The sequence below is a fragment of the Euprymna scolopes genome, chromosome 34 (assembly GCF_053919585.1).
Source record: "Euprymna scolopes isolate OS-2025 chromosome 34, ASM5391958v1, whole genome shotgun sequence".
Classification (NCBI taxonomy): domain Eukaryota; kingdom Metazoa; phylum Mollusca; class Cephalopoda; order Sepiida; family Sepiolidae; genus Euprymna; species Euprymna scolopes.
The window spans coordinates 34034224-34058701 of NC_136515.1; the positions used below are offsets into that span (position 1 = coordinate 34034224).

The 24478-nt window shown below is 29.7% G+C and overlaps 1 protein-coding gene across 1 annotated transcript in view; it reads right to left on the reverse strand.

The window, feature by feature from the left end:
* Positions 1-24478, reverse strand: part of LOC145259171 (uncharacterized) — a 161403-nt gene that overhangs the window by 32282 nt on the left and 104643 nt on the right. Inside the window, exons 9-13 of the mRNA XM_080116913.1 lie at positions 22559-22769; positions 18660-18790; positions 13320-13470; positions 9215-9367; positions 5822-5974 (exon numbers count right to left, since the gene is read on the reverse strand). Coding sequence (XP_079973039.1) covers positions 5822-5974; positions 9215-9367; positions 13320-13470; positions 18660-18790; positions 22559-22769 — 799 coding nt within the window. The remainder of the gene's footprint in view (positions 1-5821; positions 5975-9214; positions 9368-13319; positions 13471-18659; positions 18791-22558; positions 22770-24478) is intronic.

Here is a 24478-nt window from a genome sequence, read left to right on the forward strand (position 1 = left end):
TTTACCTGTGAAAATGAAACTATAACTATGAACCAATCACGATACATTGAAAAAAATCAGCTCAAGTTCGGAATGCAAGATTGTAAGCCGCGTTCAACTCCCGTCGAAATGGACATAAATAAAAATATAGGGACCGAAACAAAAGTCATAGATAACCGAATATACAGGGAAAAGGTAGGGAGCCTCATCTACTTGATGTCCGCAACTAGGCCTGACATATGTTACACTGTAACAAAGCTATCTCAAAACTTATCGAAACCGACAATTAAAGACCTTAATCGTGCAAAACAAATCCTTCGTTACCTAAAAGGAACCAAGGAACAATCTTTAAGATTTAAAAAATCTACATATCCTCTAAATTTAGAAGGCTTTTCGGATTCAGATTGGGTTAACTCTGAGGATAGAAAAAGTATAGCGGGGTATTGTTTTAGACCGTCAAAGACTGGACCTATGATCTCTTGGAAAACTAAAAAGCAACAAATTGTTGCCCTTTCTACTTGTGAAGCAGAATATGTGGCTCTTACTCATTCCGCGCAGGAGACAATTTTTCTGAACACCCTTCTAAAATCTATTTTAAAACCAGATCTAAGTAAAAAACCTATAGTAATTCATTGTGATAATCAGAGCAGTATCTTATTAGCAAATAATTCTATGATTCATCAAAGGTCGAAGCATATTGATATCAGATATCATTTTATAAGGGATGAAATAAGTAAAAAATCTATTACTCTTACTTATGTGACGTCTGAAAATAATATAGCCGACATTTTCACTAAACCTATAAAAAGAATAAAATTAAGACATTTTATAACCAAACTTTTTGGAATCTAATTATGAATAAATCTCTTTTCAGAAACCCAAAAGGAGAAGCATGAACAGTTAAAATCACACCAAAAAAAACAAAAAAAAAAAAAAAAAAACAATTTAAATTATATAAAAATAAAAAATAAATGCTAAAACAATAAAGAAAACAATAGTACTTATGAAGCAAACTACCATGGAAGAGAGGGTGTGTTTTTTTTAATTTAGTTTAGTCTGTACTTTTAGTACTCGTGCACTTAACGAACTGTGCTGAAATAACATTTAGAAAGCCATTCTTAGCATGAGGAGAGCGTGTTTTGTAACGCTTCTGAACTTTCAACTAACAATTTAATATAAAAAGTTTTCGTAAAACTTTAATTTAACTTGAGAATACTATTTTTTTTTTACATAGGCATCATCACATTATCAAGGCCAAGAGGCCACTCAAGGATAAGGGTTAAAGAGTGTACAGCAGAAATTGGACAATATAGTAATCATTAGTAATGAAAATTCGGTAAATTTGATAACTTATATGGAACGGCTCATCAAGAACTTATTTACGTTAGACTTGAAGACAACCATATTGTAGTCAGCCGGAAAGCAGGAAAACGGAAGACAATTCCACAGGCGTGCAGTTCTAAGAAAGAAGCTTTGTTCATGGAATCTACGTTTAGGTTTAGGCACAGATAAAGAGTGGGGGAAATTATTGATAGTGTTTACAGCTAGACGAGTGTTTCTTGTGAAAGTTTGGCGAAGGGGGACCATAGATTGAAGCTCAGTTGAACACTTTCCATGAAAATAACGATACATCAGAGACAAACTCGCAACATCTCTTCTATGAGATAGAGGTTGCAAGGAGGAGAAAAGGACATCTCCTACGAGGCTACGAAGTCTATTTTGAACTCTATCAAGGCAGGACAAGTCCTTTCTAGCAGCTCCTGCCCAAATGTGGCAACAGTATTCCATCCTTGGACGTACCTGGCTCTTATATAGGTAGAGAATAGCATCAGCAGTGAGATATCTACTGGATCGATAGAAAGATCCGACCATTTTTCCAGCGGTCTTGGCAACAGATTTGATATACGTGTTCCATTTAAAATCAGGAGTAATGGTCAAGCCCAGAAGCTTGTCAAAACTTGAGGCCTCCTGAAGACGAGAGCCATTCATTTCAATTGATGACAAATGTGGATTAGAATGTTGATGATGTAAAGAGAGAAGCTTGGTTTTAGATGCATTAAAAGTAACCAGCCACTCCTTCCCCCATTGTACTACGTGCTCAAGATCAGAGGAGAGAGAATTGGAGAGAACTTGGTCGTTTACTGTCTTAGATGTGCTACCATAAATGGTAGTGTCATCAGCATAAATGTCTACAAATGATGTAAGGATGTGATTTGGAAGATCATTAATGTAGATCAGGAAAAGAGTTGGGCCCAGGATGGGCCCCTGAGGGACACCGGCATTAATACTGTGAGCTTCTGATTTTTGCCCCTCAACTACTACTCTTATGAAACTATCAGAAAGAAATGATTTAATAATTGAGAAGACATTTCCAGCTATACCATAGCTACAGATCTTATGAAGTAAACCTTTATGCCATACCCTATCAAAGGCCTTAGATATGTCAAGAGCAATTGCCCTAGAAAGGTTGCCTCCGTCGAGACATTTGCTAATCCTATGAGATATAACTGTAAGCACATCTGCTGTAGATCTAGCAGAATGGAAACCATATTGAGTGTTACTAAGAAGGTTATTTTTGCTGAGATGGTTGATTACTTCTCTATTTAACACAGATTCCAGCAACTTACTCATGATGCACAGGAGACTTATTGGCCTGTACTGAGAGGGGGATGAGCGATCACCTTAATTCTTAAATACAGGGCATACTGATGAAATTTTCCAGGGAGATGGGAAACTATTCTCCTTAAGACAACGTTTAAACAGTTTTGTAAGTATGGGCGCTAGTTCAGTTTTTTGAGTACTATAATTGGAATACCGTCAGGGCCAGTTGCTTTACTGGAATCAAGGTTTTTGATTAGCTTGGCAACATCATGTGCAGATATACGTATATCACATAGTGTGTTTTCTGATACAGGAGGAAATATTGGGGGTTGGCGGCCTTGGTCGCAAAGGGTAGAATTAGCTGCAAAGTTCTTGGCAAAGAGTTTGGCTTTGTCTGATGCTGACGAGATTACCTCAGGTCCATTGATAATAGTTGGGATAGAGCGCACGCTTCTGTTCAGGATTCTGTTTGCTATTTGCCAAAACTTTTGCCAAATGAGCAATATTTTGGATTTTTTATTTAAAAATAGCATGGTTTGCTAAGTGCATAAGCACCATACTTTCATCTATAGATGACAATAGTTTTTTTATGCTTATTCAAACATTAATTTTATGCAGTCGCATGCCTTGAATTAAATATCTACCATGCACCAAATCATTTTCAAATAAATACAAAATACAAGAAACACGCCGTTCAATTTACTTCTTATTTAGCATTTTTTACGCTCTTTTGCCAAGTTTGTTTACTTTCAGGAAACTGGTTTAGAATGCCGAATAAACGAATATTTAGATACTCAAACGTTTTAAAATTAAATCACTAGTTTTATAAATGGTTTATTATAAGTACTCCCTATTTATTTCTCCTCCAAAATGATACAATATTAATTTGATTTTTGAAAAAATCCAAAATATCGCTCATTTGTTTACGTTAAAAAGCTGAACACGTGCTAACTATATGTTGCAAAATACTTCTGAATATTTAAAATATTCAAACATAATTTTTACAAATTAATGTACAGAAATGGTTTCTTATCGCTTATATTGAAATTGAAGCAGTACAGAGTCAAACAACTTTCATCCATTGACTCGCACATTTTCGCCGTGTTCACGGTTCACACAATTTTGTCCAAAAGACTCCCGAGGTGTCAATTTTCTTTCGCCTTTTTGCAAATAAAGCCAGGTACAATTTCTTAGCACAAAAAATTTACAGAAAATTTCATAAACTTTAATTTAATATCACATTTGCCAGGGTTATTATGAATAGTTAATTCACTAGAAGTAAATTAAATGAGAAAAAAAAATTTTTTAAGAATTTTGCATATTTTTTTTTATATTTGTTGTAATTTTTATACATAAATAAAGATCACTCTTTGCTTAATTTTATGCTATTTATAGTTTTTCTATTGGTCGAATGGTAAAAATTTGCGACAGTTTTAAATAAGGGGTATGATTTTCTTGATTTTTAAAAAATTAGCAGCTAGCGTTCCATGTCAAAATGTTATCACTTTTGTTGGTGCTATTAAGATAAATCAGTAAAATTGAATTTTCATTCAACAAATACAAAATAAACAACATCCGAAAGAGGAAGATCTGCTCTTTCATTTAATAAATATTTTATCCAAAAACAAATTCAAACAAATGAAATACAGGCTGGTGAACATAACCTAAAGTTGACCATTTTTTACGAATTCAACTCATTTTTCAGGTTGCTGCCGATACCCAATATAATCCAACTGACAAAAATCCCAATACCTATGTTAAAAACGCTTTAATCACATTGACTAATGCATACCCATTAACCCTTATCCTCGAGTGGCCTCCGGGCCTTGATAAGTGGTGATTCCTTTGTAAAAAAAAAAAAAAAAATTCCATCCTGTTTATGGAAGGTGTAGGTGATCTTGTGGTTAACGACACAAACTGCTATTACAGTAATATATTTTTGGAACAAGTTGTGTAAATAGCAGTAGTGTAGAACATTTTAAGATTGAATTAGATAAACTCGGAAATGTTAAAATGGGGGAAATAAAGCAGAACTTAAAAGAACTATTAGATAGAATAATAAATAAAATTAGGTCTGTTATATTAAGATTGCATAAAATGTTCGAAAAGAAAAAAAAACGTTTAAGACAGTTACAAAGGGAGGCAACCCAAAGAAGCAAAAATCTATATAATGCTATTCTTAATTTGGTTCGTACGTATGCTTTTACCTTCTATACCCATTTTTAAAACATAGATTGCGTAATCATTAAAGATGAAATGCAAATTAAAAAAGAATTGTTGCTAGGGTTTAATTTATTTAATTTTGATTAATATTTAGTGGTTACAATTTTAAATAATTAAAAGTAATATTCGTTTTATTTATTTAAACAACATTTAGCTGATAATTATTTTTAAGAGAATATTTATTTTAAGATTTAAATAAAGTCAACACATTTATTCTTTATTAAAAGAATATTTACTTGATAGTGTTATTTATTTTTACAGAAAAGGGGATTTTTAAAAAATATTGAACTTCACATGCATTACTTCAAGAGTAATATTATTTTGAGGAGTAAATTATAAAGATAGCAACCATCATGATGGAGTACTGTTAGCATTACTAGTACTCATCATATTCAGTTTCACATCCATTAAATGGCTTTGAGAAATTTATTTCTGAACAGATCTTTAGGTATCCATCTTTTGCTCAAGTCCATTTTCTCAACACCTCCATAATTTTTATACAAATTTATCTTTTAAATATGATCATAAAGAAAAGAAAAATCAATTTGCCTGGGATTTGTCTTTTTAATTAACAATTTATAAACAGATAGCAACTTTTTGAAAAGTAAGTCTGTTCCTCCAAAGAATAAGCCAGTAAGCAACACATAATGATGAAAAAAAAACAGTCCTGCCATTATTGGTATTTATTAATTCTAAACATTTGTGCACAATTTAAGATAATATTCCTAAACAAAACTTTTTGTTATATTAAAATCAAAACAATTATTGTATAAAAACAAATACAATAACAAAATATACTTAAGTAATAAAGTATCCTTTTACACAGCAATATGCAAATTAGTTAACTTTACTACTCAGAAATAACCAAACTTTCGCATTTATCATTTAGAAAATCTTATTCCTGAAACAAATTTCCAATTTCATTTTCAATTATTTTTCTCTATTGAGGAGTATAAACAAAGGAGTATGAAATCAACATTATTCTGCTTAGTTTTTCAAAATAAAGTTTTCAACTTACAAGAGCTTGTAATTGTCACAATCCGTTTTGTACTTGATGGTCCTGAACCTCCATACGTGATCGGCTCCATCCAAACAAGATAATCATTCGGTGACAATTTAGAACTTTCAAAATTTCTTTGACTTCTTTGCGCCCTTTTCACTGTTACTCTTTCTGGAAAAAACGAGAGACAACAGATTTACATAGAACTAAAGGGAATCAAGTTCGGATTCAAATAATTGAAATAAAATCAAAATTAGCAATTGCTGAAATTTTTATGGCATATTCTTTTCCGATTATTTATTTTATTTAGTGCGAAAGTTTGAACAGGATTCTGTTTATTGTTTTATGATAATTTAAAAGTCTCAAAATATAATGGCAGAATGGACCAAAGCTGCACGTTTCCAACCGAAAGTCTCTAGAAAACACCTGTTATCTTGAATAAGTCTCTCGCAACAAATGACGTGGATGCTAGAGAGATTCTATGTTCTCTCCATCTTATGTAAACCTCAAAATAATAAATTGAAATCAGCTTCATTGCATCAAACTTTTTAAAATTTAAACTTTTTGTCATTCAAAGCTTTTCTTTACTGGTATACTATTTTTTTATTTGCAATATACTAAATATTTTTTTATTTGCAATATACTAAATATTTTTTTATTTGTAATATACTAAATATTTTTTATTTGCAATATACTAAATATTTTTTTAATTGCAATATACTAAATATTTTTTTATTTGTAATATACTAAATATTTTTTATTTGTAATATACTAAATATTTTTTTATTTGCAATATACTAAATATTTTTTATTTGCAATATACTAAATATTTTTTTATTTGCAATATACTAAATATTTTTTTATTTGTAATATACTAAATATTTTTTTATTTGCAATATACTAAATATTTTTTTATTTGCAATATACTAAATATTTTTTTATTTGTAATATACTAAATATTTTTTTTTTGCAATATACTAAATATTTTTTATTTGCAATATACTAAATATTTTTTATTTGCAATATACTAAATATTTTTTATTTGCAATATACTAAATATTTTTTTATTTGCAATATACTAAATATTTTTTATTTGCAATATACTAAATATTTTTTTATTTGCAATATACTAAATATTTTTTTTTTTGCAATATACTAAATATTTTTTATTTGCAATATACTAAATATTTTTTATTTGCAATATACTAAATATTTTTTTATTTGCAATATACTAAATATTTTTTTATTTGTAATATACTAAATATTTTTTATTTGCAATATACTAAATATTTTTTATTTGCAATATACTAAATATTTTTTATTTGCAATATACTAAATATTTTTTATTTGCAATATACTAAATATTTTTTTATTTGCAATATACTAAATATTTTTTGTTTGCAATATACTAAATATTTTTTTATTTGTAATATACTAAATATTTTTTTAATTGCAATATACTAAATATTTTTTATTTGCAATATACTAAATATTTTTTTATTTGCAATATACTAAATATTTTTTTATTTGTAATATACTAAATATTTTTTATTTGCAATATACTAAATATTTTTTATTTGTAATATACTAAATATTTTTTGTTTGCAATATACTAAATATTTTTTTATTTGCAATATACTAAATATTTTTTTAATTGCAATATACTAAATATTTTTTTAATTGCAATATACTAAATATTTTTTTAATTGCAATATACTAAATATTTTTTTAATTGTAATATACTAAATATTTTTTTATTTGCAATATACTAAATATTTTTTTATTTGCAATATACTAAATATTTTTTTAATTGTAATATACTAAATATTTTTTATTTGTAATATACTAAATATTTTTTTATTTGCAATATACTAAATATTTTTTTAATTGCAATATACTAAATATTTTTTTAATTGTAATATACTAAATATTTTTTATTTGTAATATACTAAATATTTTTTTAATTGCAATATACTAAATATTTTTTTAATTGCAATATACTAAATATTTTTTTAATTGTAATATACTAAATATTTTTTATTTGCAATATACTAAATATTTTTTATTTGCAATATACTAAATATTTTTTTATTTGCAATATACTAAATATTTTTTTAATTGCAATATACTAAATATTTTTTTAATTGCAATATACTAAATATTTTTTTAATTGCAATATACTAAATATTTTTTTAATTGTAATATACTAAATATTTTTATTTGTAATATACTAAATATTTTTTTAATTGCAATATACTAAATATTTTTTTAATTGCAATATACTAAATATTTTTTTAATTGTAATATACTAAATATTTTTTTAATTGCAATATACTAAATATTTTTTTAATTGTAATATACTAAATATTTTTTATTTGTAATATACTAAATATTTTTTATTTGCAATATACTAAATATTTTTTTATTTGCAATATACTAAATATTTTTTTATTTGCAATATACTAAATATTTTTTATTTGCAATATACTAAATATTTTTTATTTGTAATATACTAAATATTTTTTTATTTGTAATATACTAAATATTTTTTTATTTGTAATATACTAAATATTTTTTTATTTGTAATATACTAAATATTTTTTTATTTGTAATATACTAAATATTTTTTTAATTGCAATATACTAAATATTTTTTAATTGTAATATACTAAATATTTTTTATTTGCAATATACTAAATATTTTTTTATTTGCAATATACTAAATATTTTTTTAATTGCAATATACTAAATATTTTTTATTTGTAATATACTAAATATTTTTTTAATTGCAATATACTAAATATTTTTTATTTGCAATATACTAAATATTTTTTATTTGCAATATACTAAATATTTTTTATTTGTAATATATTAAATAAATTTTATTTTTAATCACAATATATCAAATATTTCTAAAATATCTTTTGGAATTTTTTAGATTAACATTGATAATTATTATTTGAATTTGTTTTTCTCATGTTGGATGTTATTGCTACAATGCTTCAGCCAATGTAACCTCCAACCTTTTCAAGGTGTGTCTCATTTGTATGGATCTGTGATACAATGGATACAAGTACTAAATGATAATTCCACGTGACAGTTTTCTAGAGGTTAAAGGTTCAATCCTCAGTATGGGCAATACTAAGCATATAATTAAGAATTATTCAAAACTTCTGAGAGCAAGAAACCTCTGCAGATTAAATAATGAGTCCTATTAAATATTCTATACAGATTCCCCCAAGCCCAACTTAAAGATTTTCAAGTTAGACAGGATGAAAGTAAAAATGGTCAACGGCTATATCGGCTGAAATACTGTGAGAATACCATCCAAAATAAGAACAAAAAAGTCTGAATGATTTGAATCATAAATTATTGAAAAGAGCAAAAGAAATAATATTCACGCAATACAAACCATTGCATAATGAATGATTGAAAGCCACACAATATTTGATTTGGTATTCAATAATGAAAGCCTTTTCATTCATGCAGTTATAAGAGTCCCAAACAACCTGTAGCTTGTCAGACATTGATTGCACTGAAAATCCAGTTATTGGTGTCCGAGGTTCTAAAAAACGAGAATGTTAAGAATTAATAATTAAAATGGATAAAATTAAGTGAACAAAAGAGTTTTACACCACTTGTCTAGAATCCTTATTGTAACTCAGATCAAAATCCATTACAGGATGTTTTTCATAAAAATGTCTTCAGAAATTGAAATTCAGAGAAGCTTAATTCACGTCTAATGATACAAATTTGATAAATTGTAATTTTCAAAAGATTTCCACCGCCTTTTTATCCACTTTACGTGAACCTAAATTAAATTACATGTAGCCCACATTCCGATCCCTCATACATAGCCATGTTCTAAAATTCATAATAATTGGTAAATTAGTTTAGGATTAAATCCGGTTTTACAAAAAATACACACACATATATATATATATATATATATATATATATATATATATATATTATAGCTGTTTTGAAAGCTTTCCAATTGGATTATGTGCATCATCACGCTGGACTTATTTTAGAATCCATTCTCTCTAAAGAACTATTGTGCATTTCAGATCAACTTGAGAGAATTTTCATGTAAGCTGAAATATTATATGCTGTTTGTTTTTATATTTTTTTACATATCCAACATTTTTTCACTCTTTATTTAACAATTTATAACTACAATAAATTGCGATTTCACTTAATGCCTTAACTAGCAAATTCTAGCATTGTTACAAATATAATCTGCTGATTTCTTTGTCCTCTGATGAGAAAAATAACAAGAATAGCATTCTTTGAAACTCTGCGGAATAAGGACTTTGTAAATTGTTGTTTTTTTTTAGTATTCAATCGAACAATGAATTTTGATTGTAAAGTTCAACTTACAGTTTTAATTTTCTTTCTCTTATAATAAGCTCTACTCTCTATTGCGTATTGAGCTTTTTTAATTCGGTTGGGATTACATTTTCTATATATAAATACTGTTATTTATATTAGTTTGAGGTTTACCATTGCGTATATCAGGTAAACACTACATCCCTTTGTTTTCATTAATATATATGTATATATATACACACACACATATATATGTGTATATATATATATATACATATATATATACACACAGCAAAATCAGGTTGACTAGTAACCAAGCAAAAAAAGCCCTAAGCAAAATTCATCCCAAAGCAGCAAGACTAAAGCTGGCTTGCCAGGACACTATATATATACAAATGTAGGTAAATTTGGGCATATTTTATTGGTTTGAAAATATAGGTTCTTTTTTTACCAATTGTCATAAAATTTTAACCATAGAATAGTATTATAATTTTCAAAAAAATTATCATGTAGTTTCTATCCCAAAGATATGAGCATTTCAATATTCAATTTGGCTATGAGTATATATATATATATATATATATATATATATATATATATATATATATATATATATATTGGCAATTTTATAAGCTCCAAATCTCAGCGACTACTGATCAGAATTTAACAAATAAAGGCTCATTGGAAAGAGGACATTTGTCCTTAGGCTCACACATTAAGGGGATCATTCATCATCCAGAGCCTATTTTCGGCACTTTTTTACAGCCACAAAAAAAGTAATTTGTTTTCCTAATTTTGCATATGAATATCTGATATTTCTCCAAAACCTCTGGGTTTGATGGGAGTTTAAACTTGCTGCTATAGTTTCAAATGATCTGAAATAACAGCAAGGGGAGACTTGATTCCAAATATTTCTCATATGTCATAGCTCCCCTCTTTGCTTTTCATACATAAAGTAAATTTCACAGTGTAAAAGACTTATTTGATACTGGAACTATTCATAATCGTACCTTATTTCTAAAAGAGGGGAGATATGACATATGAGAAATATTTGGAATCAAGTCTCCCCTTGCTATTATTTCAGATCATTTGAAACCATAGCTGCAAATTTTAGTCTCCCCTCCATAAAGGCCAGAGGTTTTGGGGAATATATATATATATATATATATATTCCCCACAACAATAACAAAATAACAACAATAACAAAATCTAAATTTATAAGCGATAAAAATAAACAGTATAATCAATCTAGGGATTATGGCCTAACGGTTAAGGCACCGGACTGTGGTAAACATGGTCTGAGGTTCGATCCCTAGAAATAGTTAAACTACGCTGATGAGAGGTAAAAACCTTGAAACACGCGTGTACGTAGATTACTGTTTTAAAAATAATAAAATAAAAAAAAATATATATATATATATATATATATATATATATATATTGTGAATTTAGACAGCATGTTTTCATTCAGACAAGTATTATTAAATAGATGGAGTGTTTTTGCTTAATGGGCTTTTTTTTTTGTAATTTTTTAAAGTTTTCGAATTGTCGTTCTTATTTCTCGGTCAAAGAAAGTTCCATCGTCATCTTCATCAGTTTTTTTTCTTTTGGTTGTTTTTTCAACTGATTTTCATCAGCCAGTTTTTGATTAGTGTTTCATAAAAAATCTGGATGTTTTTATATGCTTCGGTTAAAATTACATTTAAATTTCTTGAACTAGTGAAGCGTCTTGTGTCAAAAAATTACATGTTTTTTAACGTGTTGAGAACGTGGCTAAAATAAATGTACAATGGTTTAAAGGTGTGATTTACAAAATGGTATGGAAGTTAGTTTTTTTTAATGATTTGTAACTTTACATTACAAGATCTATATAGATATACATATTTAACCATATGTGCATAAGCACTTCAAAATGTCACTAGTATTTTCAAATTTACATTGTTAATTTTTTCCTAAATTTTTTTTCATATTACACTGGAATATTATATATATATATATATATGGTATTCATTCATTAAATATTAATAATTACTACAATCACCATGATAACATCACAACATAATTCATATCTACTATGGTTATTATTAACAATCATTAAGCAATTATTTTAATTTTATGAATTTTAACTGTGAAAATTAAATTATACTAAATATTTTGATGATTTAACAGGGTTCTTCTTATATTTCAAGGTTGCGTTTTACTATCGGCTCCCATTTTCTTGGCAATCATCATTTTCTTTGGGATGCAACTTCCAGAACTTTGCATGGACAACTTATAAAGTTTAGACTTTTTCTAAGTTTGTTTTCTATCCCAAACTGCTCTCTTTCTTACTCCTCATTATATTTCTGTTTCTCTTTTTTCCCATTTTTGTTTCTTTTACTTATTTTTCTTTTTTAGTAATCCCCAATATTTTATTTTATACAGATATATTTTTATATATTTTTTTTAGTTTTTATCTTCATTTTTTTTTTCTATTGGCATATATATATATTTCTTTATATATTTATTTTTATATTTTTCTATATATTTTTCATTTCTAATCTAGATGTTCTTAAACAAGTTTTTGTTTTTATATCTTTATATTTGTATCATGCAGGCTTTTCTCCTCTTCTGATGAGAAGCATTTAGCTCGAAATGCCAAAGCTGAGGTTTTATCACATTTTGTCTTCTGTCTTCTTATTGACCTGATGATGCAATACATTTCTATATAACTTTTATTCCTCATTTTTAATTTATTATATGAATTGCTTCTTTTAAACGAATGTGTAGAGCTTTTACTATCTGGATAGGTTTGCTTTGTTAAAGGTAATATTTTTATTAGGTTCATATATATATATATATATATATATATATACTTTGCTATCTTTTCGGTGACTGAACAGAATACTTTGGAGTACATTTCCAACAGTATTTGAGCAATAGTACCTCAGATTTGTTCCTTAAATTCAACCATACTACTAATCTTAACAAACAGTGAAAAGTCAAGAAGGATCAGATTTTGTAAATGAGTTGACTTCTCAAATGCCAGACAATCTCACACAAGTACAGCATAATGTGTTGGTGCTTTATACAGACTTTCTGTATCTGTTCTCTTGTTGTAATGACATCCAAAATACTTTGTGCAGTGTCACTTTATCATTACCTCTGATCTCATACATTTATGAAATAGATTGTTTTGGCCTTACTATTCCTGTAGTAATAACAGTATCCAAAAATGAGACCACTGGATCCATTTTGGTTTTCTGCAGCCACAGCAAACATGTAATCTTTCGGCTGATCCAACTGCAAAATAACTGAACTTTTGTTGGCATCAAAAATCCACCACTGAAGATCAACCTAGAAGAAAAAAAAAAAAGGAATCTCATACAAAATCATTCGATGATTTATGATTAAAATTGTTGAAAAAAAAGAAAAAGTCGCAACAAATACAAGGAAAAAAGTGAATGTTCAGTTCATAGAAATGTATTACATTTTGTTTAACATGTTGGCATGAGTTGGACGGCTTTAAGAAATTGACCTCTCACAACTGTGACAACTTTCATTATAAGCCCAGTCGCATATCCATTGATCCAATGAGAACCAGTGTGTCAATATGATTTTTGAAATCTGCATTTTTTTTAGTTCTATTTATGCTTATAGTTAATAGACCAATAAAGAAAAAATTCAGTTCATTATAAAATGTGCTCTGATGAACTCTTAGCACTTGTGCCCCCTTGACATATGCAAGAGAACTCTTAACTTGGAATGACCGCTGACAATCAACAGCAACGCTGATACGGACTCAAACAATAATGCAAACAAGGACTCAATCAATAACGCCAATACAAACACAAACGATAACATTAACGTGAACTATGACGCCACTGACCAATGATTCGACCGTCATCTTTATGTGGGCAAAGGCAAACTTTATGCCTCAAAGGGTGTCCAGTGAATGCACACACACACACACACCAATCATTTCCACACACGCCCATCAAAGTCCTTCCTGATCTCAACGTTACACAGATGGCAATGCGGTAAAGACCATTTCTGTCTGGTGCTCCATCTTAATGGTACGGTCTCAGGTACCTCTTCCATGGTATTCCATTTGGATGTGTCACTCAACGCTTCCTTTTCTGGTTCATCAGGTGCATCACTCTTTAAAACATGTTCTTCATACAGCATCAGGAAATCATCATCTAAGGAAGCTATATGGTCATTGATAGAACAATCCTCTCTGCACGTTAGCTTGGTGGAAGGCCTATATTTGAGGAACATTCTGTCCCTCATCCACAACGCACACAGGTTTTCTGGGTTCTGTCAATATATAAATGCAGTCATCACTGTAGTACCATTGTAAACTGACTGGCTTGGTTATTGTGAGATTTGACAAGCCTCACATCAATCTGCAGCTCATATTCAGAAAGTAACTCTGAGTGTTGTAAGCCAATGTTTGATCAACATTCCAGATGCTGTTTTGGTGCACATGCTTGCCTGTCCGGACAAGGTATCAGCTACCCAGGGACGTACTCATGCAGAGTTAGTCTGAAAATATATCATTTCTGCTTTTCACTGCAATACATGGTTCACAGCTCATAGAACAGCATTGAGCTCAGCCAAGTTGATGTGTTTTTCTACATTTAAACCGATTAGCTTGTGTTCTTTCATGGAATCATTGCCCTCTACAATTACACCGATGACTAAGGAACCCATACACTTACATCTTGTTCACTAATACACCAGTAACTTTTCACTGGATTGCCTTGGGTTATTCTTGTACTAATGTCCGCAATCATTTAGGTCCTGCACTTCATTATCCTATTCAGTTGTTACTGTGTTCACCGTTCATTTCACAGATGCTGTGTCGACATGTAACCAACCACATATTGTGAAACAACCAGTCAGAGTAAGTTTATCGGGGACGACCAGCAGTTCCCTTCTACGATGCCAGTGAAGTTTTCCAGTTATTCTGGGATCTTACTGTCCAGACTGAACTGCTCCAAATGTTCTTCGACACATGGAATACACGCTCTCATTCGCAAAAATACTGTTGAGGTAGCTGCATCGATGATCTCAATCTTCGAATGGAAGTTACAATGGCATGCAAGTTTTTACTGTTTGAATGTTGTCTAGATTTCTACAACAGATTTACAGTATTTTTTGCACTGAACAATCAGAAAATGGCATCAGTTTCTCTCCATCGTCTCAGATTTTTGTACTAAATTTGGAAAAATAAATCAGATTTGGAAAAATAAATCAGATTTGGAAATATAAATCATCTTGTGACAAAATTGATCACATTTTTGTGGCATTATCAGCTGATTTTTTTGTCAACACATTTCATCCTAAATTTGTTTTGCCAACAACATATATTGATTACATTATAGAAACATTGATTACATCATAGAAGCATCGATTACTGTAAACCGAATGATGGGCATCAATAAAAGGTATTAATAAATATAATAATCAATAAAAGGTATTAATAAATATAATAATCAATAAAAGGTATTAATATATACATAATAATCAATAAAAGGTATTAATATATAGATAATAATCAATAAAAGGTATTAATATATAGATAATAATCAATAAAAGGTATTAATATATAGATAATAATCAATAAAAGGTATTAATATATAGATAATAATCAATAAAAGGTATTAATATATAGATAATAATCAATAAAAGGTATTAATATATAGATAATAATCAATAAAAGGTATTAATATATAGATAATAATCAATAAAAGGTATTAATATATAGATAATAATCAATAAAAGGTATTAATATATAGATAATAATCAATAAAAGGTATTAATATATAGATAATAATCAATAAAAGATATTAATATATAGATAATAATCGATAAAAAATAAATACACATAAATTTCATGTTGCTTCACTTTTGTTCAAACTCCAGAGCTTGAACTTCTATTTCTTCAAACTCCTGGAATGTTCAGCGGCAGGGTGGTTTCTTTTCAACTACCAACAGTAGTCAGCAATCATGACTGTATCCCAGGGATATATACCTGGTCTCCATCTCTTTCAGGTCTTGACGAAATATCCCCTCCTGCTAGTCACTCAGTGAGCCCAGGTTCTCAGGAAACTGGTCCATATGTGAAAATACAAGGTGCCTTCAATAAGTTTCCAGACTTTTTTTGTACAGGCATTTAAAACTGTCGTAGGCTCTTGAAAATTCAGTAAGTTATTGCTATACATCTTATGAGATGATTGACCAATTTTTATGACTTCAAGCTCAAAAGAACAGCTACAGCAGGAATTGGAATACATCCTACTAAAACCTGATTGTCACAGCTCATAAATTTCAAATATGCAACCTGAACATAGGGACGCTTTAGAAGAACATTATGCAATAAAATTCTGTTTTAAACTTGAAAAAAATGCCACCGAAATGTATAGAATGCTTCAGACTGCTTTTGGACAATCTTGCATGATTAGGCATCAGTTTTTGAGTGGCATAAGAGATTCAAGGAAGGTAGGGAGGGAGTCTGTAAGGAATGATGAGAGGTGTGGGAGGAGGGAGGAAGTGAGAACACCAAAGTTGATTGATGAAATAAAGAATTTCATAAATAAGGAACGTCATGTGTTTATGGAGACAATAAGTGCACAGTTTGATGCCAGTGTTGGAACTGTACACACAATTATTCGTGAGGAACTTAAGATGTGGAAGATCATTTCACCTGGCTGAAAGTCGTGTGCTGCAAACTGCTCCCATGTGACAAAGGGGTCTAAAGCAAAAACTGTGTCAAGCAGGAGTATAAGATTCAGGTCAAAGGTCATGATGTAAAAATAGCTTGTGTATGTCATCGTGTAGCGGCAAGTAAGCAAGAAAAAAATGCAAAAAACTTTCAACTTGGAACGATTGCCAATACATACCAATCAGCAATGGCAATACACAGTCAAGCAAGAAGCATCAACACTAACACAAACATCGACACAGAATATCTGCAACAACAATCTGAACATGACCTTTAAGGTCAATACAAGCGACCTACGATGCCACTGACGAATGATTCATGTGTCATCGTTATATTGCTCCTGGACGAGTGCATTCTTATATCTCAAGGGATGTCCAGTGAGAGCACGCACGTACACCAATCTCGAGTGCTTCCACACATGCTCATAATAACTTCTTCACTTGGATTACTAGAGTTTAGAATTCCCTCCCTGTTTCCTGCTTCTCTGACTGTATTAATCTGCAGAAATTTAAATGTAATGTGAACATACATCTCGCTGCTCCCCAGTCTCTGTTAAACACAATTTCAAATAGTAGCCTGTTACGTTCCAAGTGACAATCTATATTGTTTGAGATGAAAAAGAGTAAAAGAAAATAAAAATATTTGTTCATTCTTTCATATCATCATCAGGACAGGCTCCTTGCTCAAACCAATGTGACTCTTCCTCTCCAGAATTTCCTGTTTTCCATCAGCTGCCTCAAATCTTCAGGTTCACAGTTAGCATCATGTGCTATTTGCTGGATGTATGTGGATCTAGGTCGTCCTCGTGCGTTCATGTTTTGAAGTCCATAGCAATACATCACTCACCAATTCATGCTTGCTCCTCAGATAGTCACTGGCAAATCATAGGCGTCTCTTCCTGATGGTATTAGATATGGCAGGTGGGTTGCCATAAAGTTGCTACCTTGTGGGATGATTCTGCCAAGATATATTTTACACTGCTCGAAGCATATGGGTGTATGTGTCATCTAGTTTTCTTTCCAATCTTTTGGTGAGTGTCCGGGCAGTAGCACCGTAAACAAAGACAGACTCTACCACGGCTCTGAAGAACTGCCTTTTCAGTTTGTCAGTTAGCTTTGAAGTCCATACTAAATGCACCTCATCCAATGCGGCCCATGCTTTTGAGATGCAAATTTCGATATCTCTCTCTGTGGAAACTATGTTGCTGCCCAGATACGTAAACTTAGTGACTTCTTTCAGTGTTGTTCCAACCAGAGCCCTGATCTCTCCTTTCATATTGAAAGTCATAAACTTTGTCTCATCCACATTAATGTGGAGACCAATGTCATTTGCAGACTTTTTTACCTTACGTAACAGTGTTTGTGCATCAGCAGTGTTATTTGCGAACAAAGCAATATCGTCTGCGTAATCTGCATCAGTTATGTGTGCTGATTGATGACGTCTGTTTCTGAATTCATTTAGGGTGAAGCCTAGCGTGTTGTGTATATCAACAGAACAGAAGTGCAAAGTACAAAGTCAAGACAGACAATGAAAAGAAAAAGGGCAAGAGTATCTCCTTGTAGAACCCCAGTGTTAATGTTGAAAAATTCAGTGTCCCCATCTGGCAACCTGACCATTGCTCGCGTGTGCTCATATAGCATCATGATTAACGATTTCATTTAGATTTGCTTTATTATATTATGAGCAATTCTTTCACATTCCTCTAAAAAGGAGTGGGTATTCAACACTAGTGTACAGTTTTTCAATAAAATCCAACAACCAGAATAAGTATTGTCTATCAATATTAAATTCTTAACAGGAAGTATTTCATACTTACTGAGCAGTTTTTGCAAACTAAAACCTTGAATTGAGACACAGGAGATTTTTGTGTGTAACGCTTTTTCCACATGACTTCAACAAATGTCTCATTCAGCATTAACATTTCTACCATCTCAACAGAAACAGGAACTGGAAATAGAGAAAATGGTTATTTCATAAGGTTTGTAAATAAATATATTCGAACCAATAATCCATGTTATTTGGATTCTTCAGACTACTGTTCTCATCTTGAGTTAATACAATGTTTTGGTCGATGTAACCTGCGACTTTCTTCAGATGTATCTTGTCAAACTGAAGAATCTTTCCGTCAAACTCTGGAATCTTCACAGAATTTCAAATGGAACTCTTTATTTAATCCACAAGGTTAACAATGCTATCATTCTGTCTGTGGGTAGAAGTTCCAAGTAATTCACAATTGTATTTTCAGTATCGCCCACAATTACAATTAAATCTTCATCCCCCCCCCCCAGAAGCGTGCAACTTTACGGCTGCATTTTACCAAGTAGTTTATCCACTATGCCACGAGTCCTAGCTAAGGTTACATCGACTGGAACATTGTAAAACCACTCAAGAAGAATCTAAATAATACAAATGATCAATCCTCATCTTGAAAAATATAAAAACATAAAACCAGTAAATTTCACAATTAATTTCTTAGTTACTACTTGAAATCATTGAAACAAAACTAATCAATAGGAAAAAAAGAAAAATAGTCAATAAGAAAAAGAAAACTCGTGGCGCTTTTTGGATAATTCGTCACTGGTATAAGATAACTCCATTTTACTAAGCGATCCATTGATTTTTCTGTATGAAAAAATGAATGAATCTCGTAGTAAAATGGAGTTATCTCCCTTAGACCAGTGACAACTTATTCAAAAACGCCAAACTCTCGCTCTCTGCCTTCGTTTTATGCAATAAAGGAACATTTTTGCGTCTTTATTCAACGTGAAAGAAATTCCTTCCTTTCTATTTTATTATTACCAAGTATTAAGATTAAGCCTCTCTTCTTTGCTCATAAAATTAATTTCCATTTTACAAGTATTAAAAATAAAATTTTAAAAAAAAACTTAAAATTTTTAATTTAGTTTTTTGGAGAAATCAGACACCACAAATATTACAACTCAAGTTTACAAGTTTAGAAGTTTTCAAATGCTGCTGTCTTTATTTATTTATTTTGTTTGTTTTTTCTTACAACCTATTGGACAACTCAATTTGTTAAATTGTAACCAGATTTGCTCAAAGTTTCAATAAAATTGATTTATGAAGTTAGATATTTGTATTGTTTGGATTCCTCCAAATACTGTTTTCATCTTGAGCATTTAAGTCCATGTAACCTTCTTCAGGTGTATCATAATAATATGTAGATTGTGATGTATCATGATAAATGACATTATTGTACATCTAGAAACAAAAATAAGTTTAAGGCTCCTAAAATTCATACAAAAATTGTCAGAACTCGGGAATCTATACCTATGGTGTAGAGGATAAAGTACTTGGTAAATTCAGTTGTAAAGTTACATTCCTCTTGAGTTTGAATCCTCAGTGTAGGTAACACTCAAAATACAATTGAAAATTACTTAGGATTTTTGCGCAGTTCAAAATTCCATGCAGATTCCGGAGTTTGACAAGATACACCTGAAGAAAGTTGGAAGTTACATCAACCAAAACGTTGTGCGGGTAACACTCAAGATGAGAACAGTAGTTTGAATAATGCAGATAATATGAACGATCAATCCTCATCTCAAAAGTTCAGAAACGTGAAAACATATAACAAATGAGAAAATGAAGACCAAACTCCTACAAGCAGCCAGGCCACATGAGGATCTGCTGACTATTGTGAAAAAGGAAAATGATATGTAACATGACCTTTACAAAGACAATCCGATGAAAAGAGCATATATGAAAATCCATGGATTAAGGATTTGTCATTATTATAATTCATTGTTTGAATTTGATGAAGCAATAGTCCTTGTAATTTATTTAGTTTTATTTTCATTATCTATTTTTCTTCCGGAAATTGCGGATATTGGATCTAGTTTTTTCCTCCAGATTAATTAGGCTAACCTATTCACATTATATAAAAAAGCCTTGCTGACTTGCGTCATTTGTAAGAATGTAATTGCATTTACAAATCTGCTGTATTTATATGGTTTAGATGATGCTTATCACTCCCTTATTTGTTATTGATGTTTTATTTATATATTTACATTCTTATTTACTCATAATCCCTTTATATTTATTAGTTTTCAAAAATATATAAAAATAAAAAAAATACTATAAATATATACACAACATTTTTTAACAAATCTGAGAAACTGCATTTATTTTATAAAGCTTCAAAAAAAGATTTATTTGGAGATGTCCATCTTGTAGATCCTCCAATTCTGTTAGGAAGAGCTTATTTTGACTGGATAAATTTCATCCATGATGTTTGCGAAGAAGATCTCCTCAATCATCCCATCATGCTTAGTGGGATTGATGAAATAATTGGCAAACCTAAAGGAGTCCTACTTCTTTAAACAAAACTATAACAGAACAAGTCAAGAATGGTATTTGGGGTTTTGGAGCCATTTCCCAGTATAATAAAATACATTCGTGAACAATATTTATTTTTAAATAAAACATTAAAAAGTTTAAATTATTTTAAAATTATAAATAGTTCTATTTACATTGTTTAGAATTAAAATTTAAAATATCTATTTCCAAAATTACAAATTAAAATATCTATTTAAAAAATTAAAAATTGAAATATCTATTTCAAAAATTAAAAATTGAAATATCTATTTCAAAATTATAAAAAAATTCTATTTCTGTTGTCTAAATTAGAATTTAGAAAGGTTTACATTGTTTAAAATTAAAATTGAAAAAGGTTTGTGAATAATATTTCTTTCAAAATTATGAAAAAATTAAATTATAAAATGTTCTATAATATAAAAAAATTATGCATATATTGTTTAAAATAAATAATAATTGTTTATTATTTAAAGAAAAAGTTCAGTCTATACTGTTTCTTTTTTTTTTTCTTATTTAAAACTGTCACCTTCTGAAATACCAATATTATTGTTTTCATGGTAATGTCCAGAAATTTAGCTCCTTTTGTGTGATAGAGGGTTTGAGAGTATTTTTCCACCTACACTTCATAGTATGCCTTACACAGGTTTCATTCAATAACAGAAGATCAAAGATCATTAAACAATTCCTCAGAGACAATTATATGTTCCCCAAAAAATTGTTAGAATTGTTGTAATGAAAAAAACAATTCTGACAAAAAAGATAAGAAATAGAGACATGGTAAGACTGCAAAAACATAATTAAAAAAAACACTTATTGTAGCGTTTATAGACACCCACACACTTGCAAAAATAATTGAATTTAAAAACATCTTCCATTGTCATATTGGACTTCAAAATGATTAGACATATTTTCAAGATTTCATATTTACAGGTTAGATTAAAAACAAAAGGCTAAAATCCAAAATGATTTTATTTATGAAATATTTAGAATAAAATATCAGTTTACAATTAGCTTTATAAGCTAATTGAAAAATCTTAAAATATAAATTACAAGACTAAAGCTACATACAAAAAACAAATTGTTATACAAAACAGGTTTTCATTTCCATAAATAAATACTTCTCATTAAAGAGATGTCATATCTAATTTCAATCACGGTTAATTGAAACAAAATACCTTTATTCATAATCTTACTATTATAAAATAAAAAGAATTATAACTATTCCGAATGTATGCACATTAATTACTTAATTACAAAAACTATTATCTGGTTCTGATTTAGTATGATCAGATTGGATGAAGAAAATTTGGTCACAAATGCTTGTTTGCATTCAATTTGTCAAAAACAAAAAAATAATAAAATGCAACAATGGAAATCACCAACCTGATGTGCCATTGCAAATCTCGATTTTGGAAGAATTCTTTGACTGGCCCAAATGATTTTCAGCCCAAATTTCGAAAATCCAACATTTATTGCCTGGCTCACGTAATGGCAATTTTATTACACTCTGTCCAGAAGGGGCGAGAATAGTTTGATTCTCAATATCAATTAGGTACCAAACCTTTTCAGCGCCAGACTGTCTACGAGTAAGACCCTGATGAAAACAAAACAGAAGACAAAATTGGAATTCAGTATTCAAGGAATAATAAATAAAAAAATGCAACAGGTTTCATGTATGTGATTTCAGGGTACTTTCACATCCTCATACTCTATGTAAATTCTATCCTAAAATCAAATTTTGGAAGCTAATGGCTCAAAAATAAAAATGTGGAGTAAATTCAAAGATATTTTTATTAAATGCATGAGAAAATTCCGTGCGAATGTAGAGGAACGTTAGTAACAACTGAAAGATGTTGTTTGTGTTATGAATATATAAAGATGTGCAATAAAAGACACTTGATGGTGCAAAACGTTAATAGCAAGGAAGACGTGCTATTACAAGACTTGGGAAAAAGGAGGGAGTAGAGAAGAGTACACTATTGCAAAAAGCTTTGCAGAAAAAGTTATGTACACTGACTTTTTTTCTAACTAGTGTAGGGGAGATAGCTTTGTAAAGGCTTTTTTATTTAATTTTATTCTTCTTACTATATATACTATGTTTATATCCCTTCACCCGCATTATTTGATATGGGTAAAGTGTAAATTTCTTTTAAATAGCCCCCCAACAAAAAACTATCATATATAATTTTATCTTAAAACTAATCTATCAGATTGGACAAATTTATTAAATTTAAACACCCAACTTTAATTCATTTTTTTTTTATTTAAAATGTTCATATTAACTCCAAATTTAAAATTAAAACTGACTTCAATTTAAAATTTAAAATCAATTCCAACATATTTATTTTAAGTTTCTATTAAAATTGTATTTAAAAATTTCTCATTTCATCAGCCATGACTAATTAGTAATTCTTAATTATATATCCTCTATGACTTTTGGTTATTTCCTAAGCTCAAAGAAAACTTCAGAGGCTCAGAGGCTGTCGTCGTTAGGAGACAATTGAGGAGATAAAAGAAGCTGTGAGGAGGGTCGCTGACACGCCTACACAAGAGGACTTCCATGGGACCTTCCAGAAATTGTTGGAACAGTACAACAAATGCAATGCAGCCGGAGGATTTGAAGGGAACTAAAGTTTCATGTGTGTACTATCGATAAAAGTGCGATAAAAGTTTCATGTGCGTACTATCGATAAAAGTGCGATAAAAGTTTCATGTGCGTACTATCGATAAAAGTGCGATAAAAGTTTCATGTGCGTACTATCGATAAAAGTGCGATAAAAGTTTCATGTGCGTACTATCGATAAAAGTGCGATAAAAGTTTCATGTGCGTACTATCGATAAAAGTGCGATAAAAGTTTCATGTGCGTACTATCGATAAAAATGCGATAAAAGTTTCATGTGCGTACTATCGATAAAAGTGCGATAAAAGTTTCATGTGCGTACTATCGATAAAAGTGCGATAAAAGTTTCATGTGCGTACTATCGATAAAAGTGCGATAAAAGTTTCATGTGCGTACTATCGATAAAAGTGCGATAAAAGTTTCATGTGCGTACTATCGATAAAAGTGCGATAAAAGTTTCATGTGCGCACTATCGATAAAAGTGCGATAAAAGTTTCATGTGCATACTATCGATAAAAGTGCGATAAAAGTTTCATGAGCGTACTATCGAAAAAAGTGCGATAAAAGTTTCATGTGCGTACTATCGAAAAAAGTGCGATAAAAGTTTCATGTGCGTACTATCGAAAAAAGTGCGATAAAAGTTTCATGTGCGTACTATCGAAAAAAGTGCGATAAAAGTTTC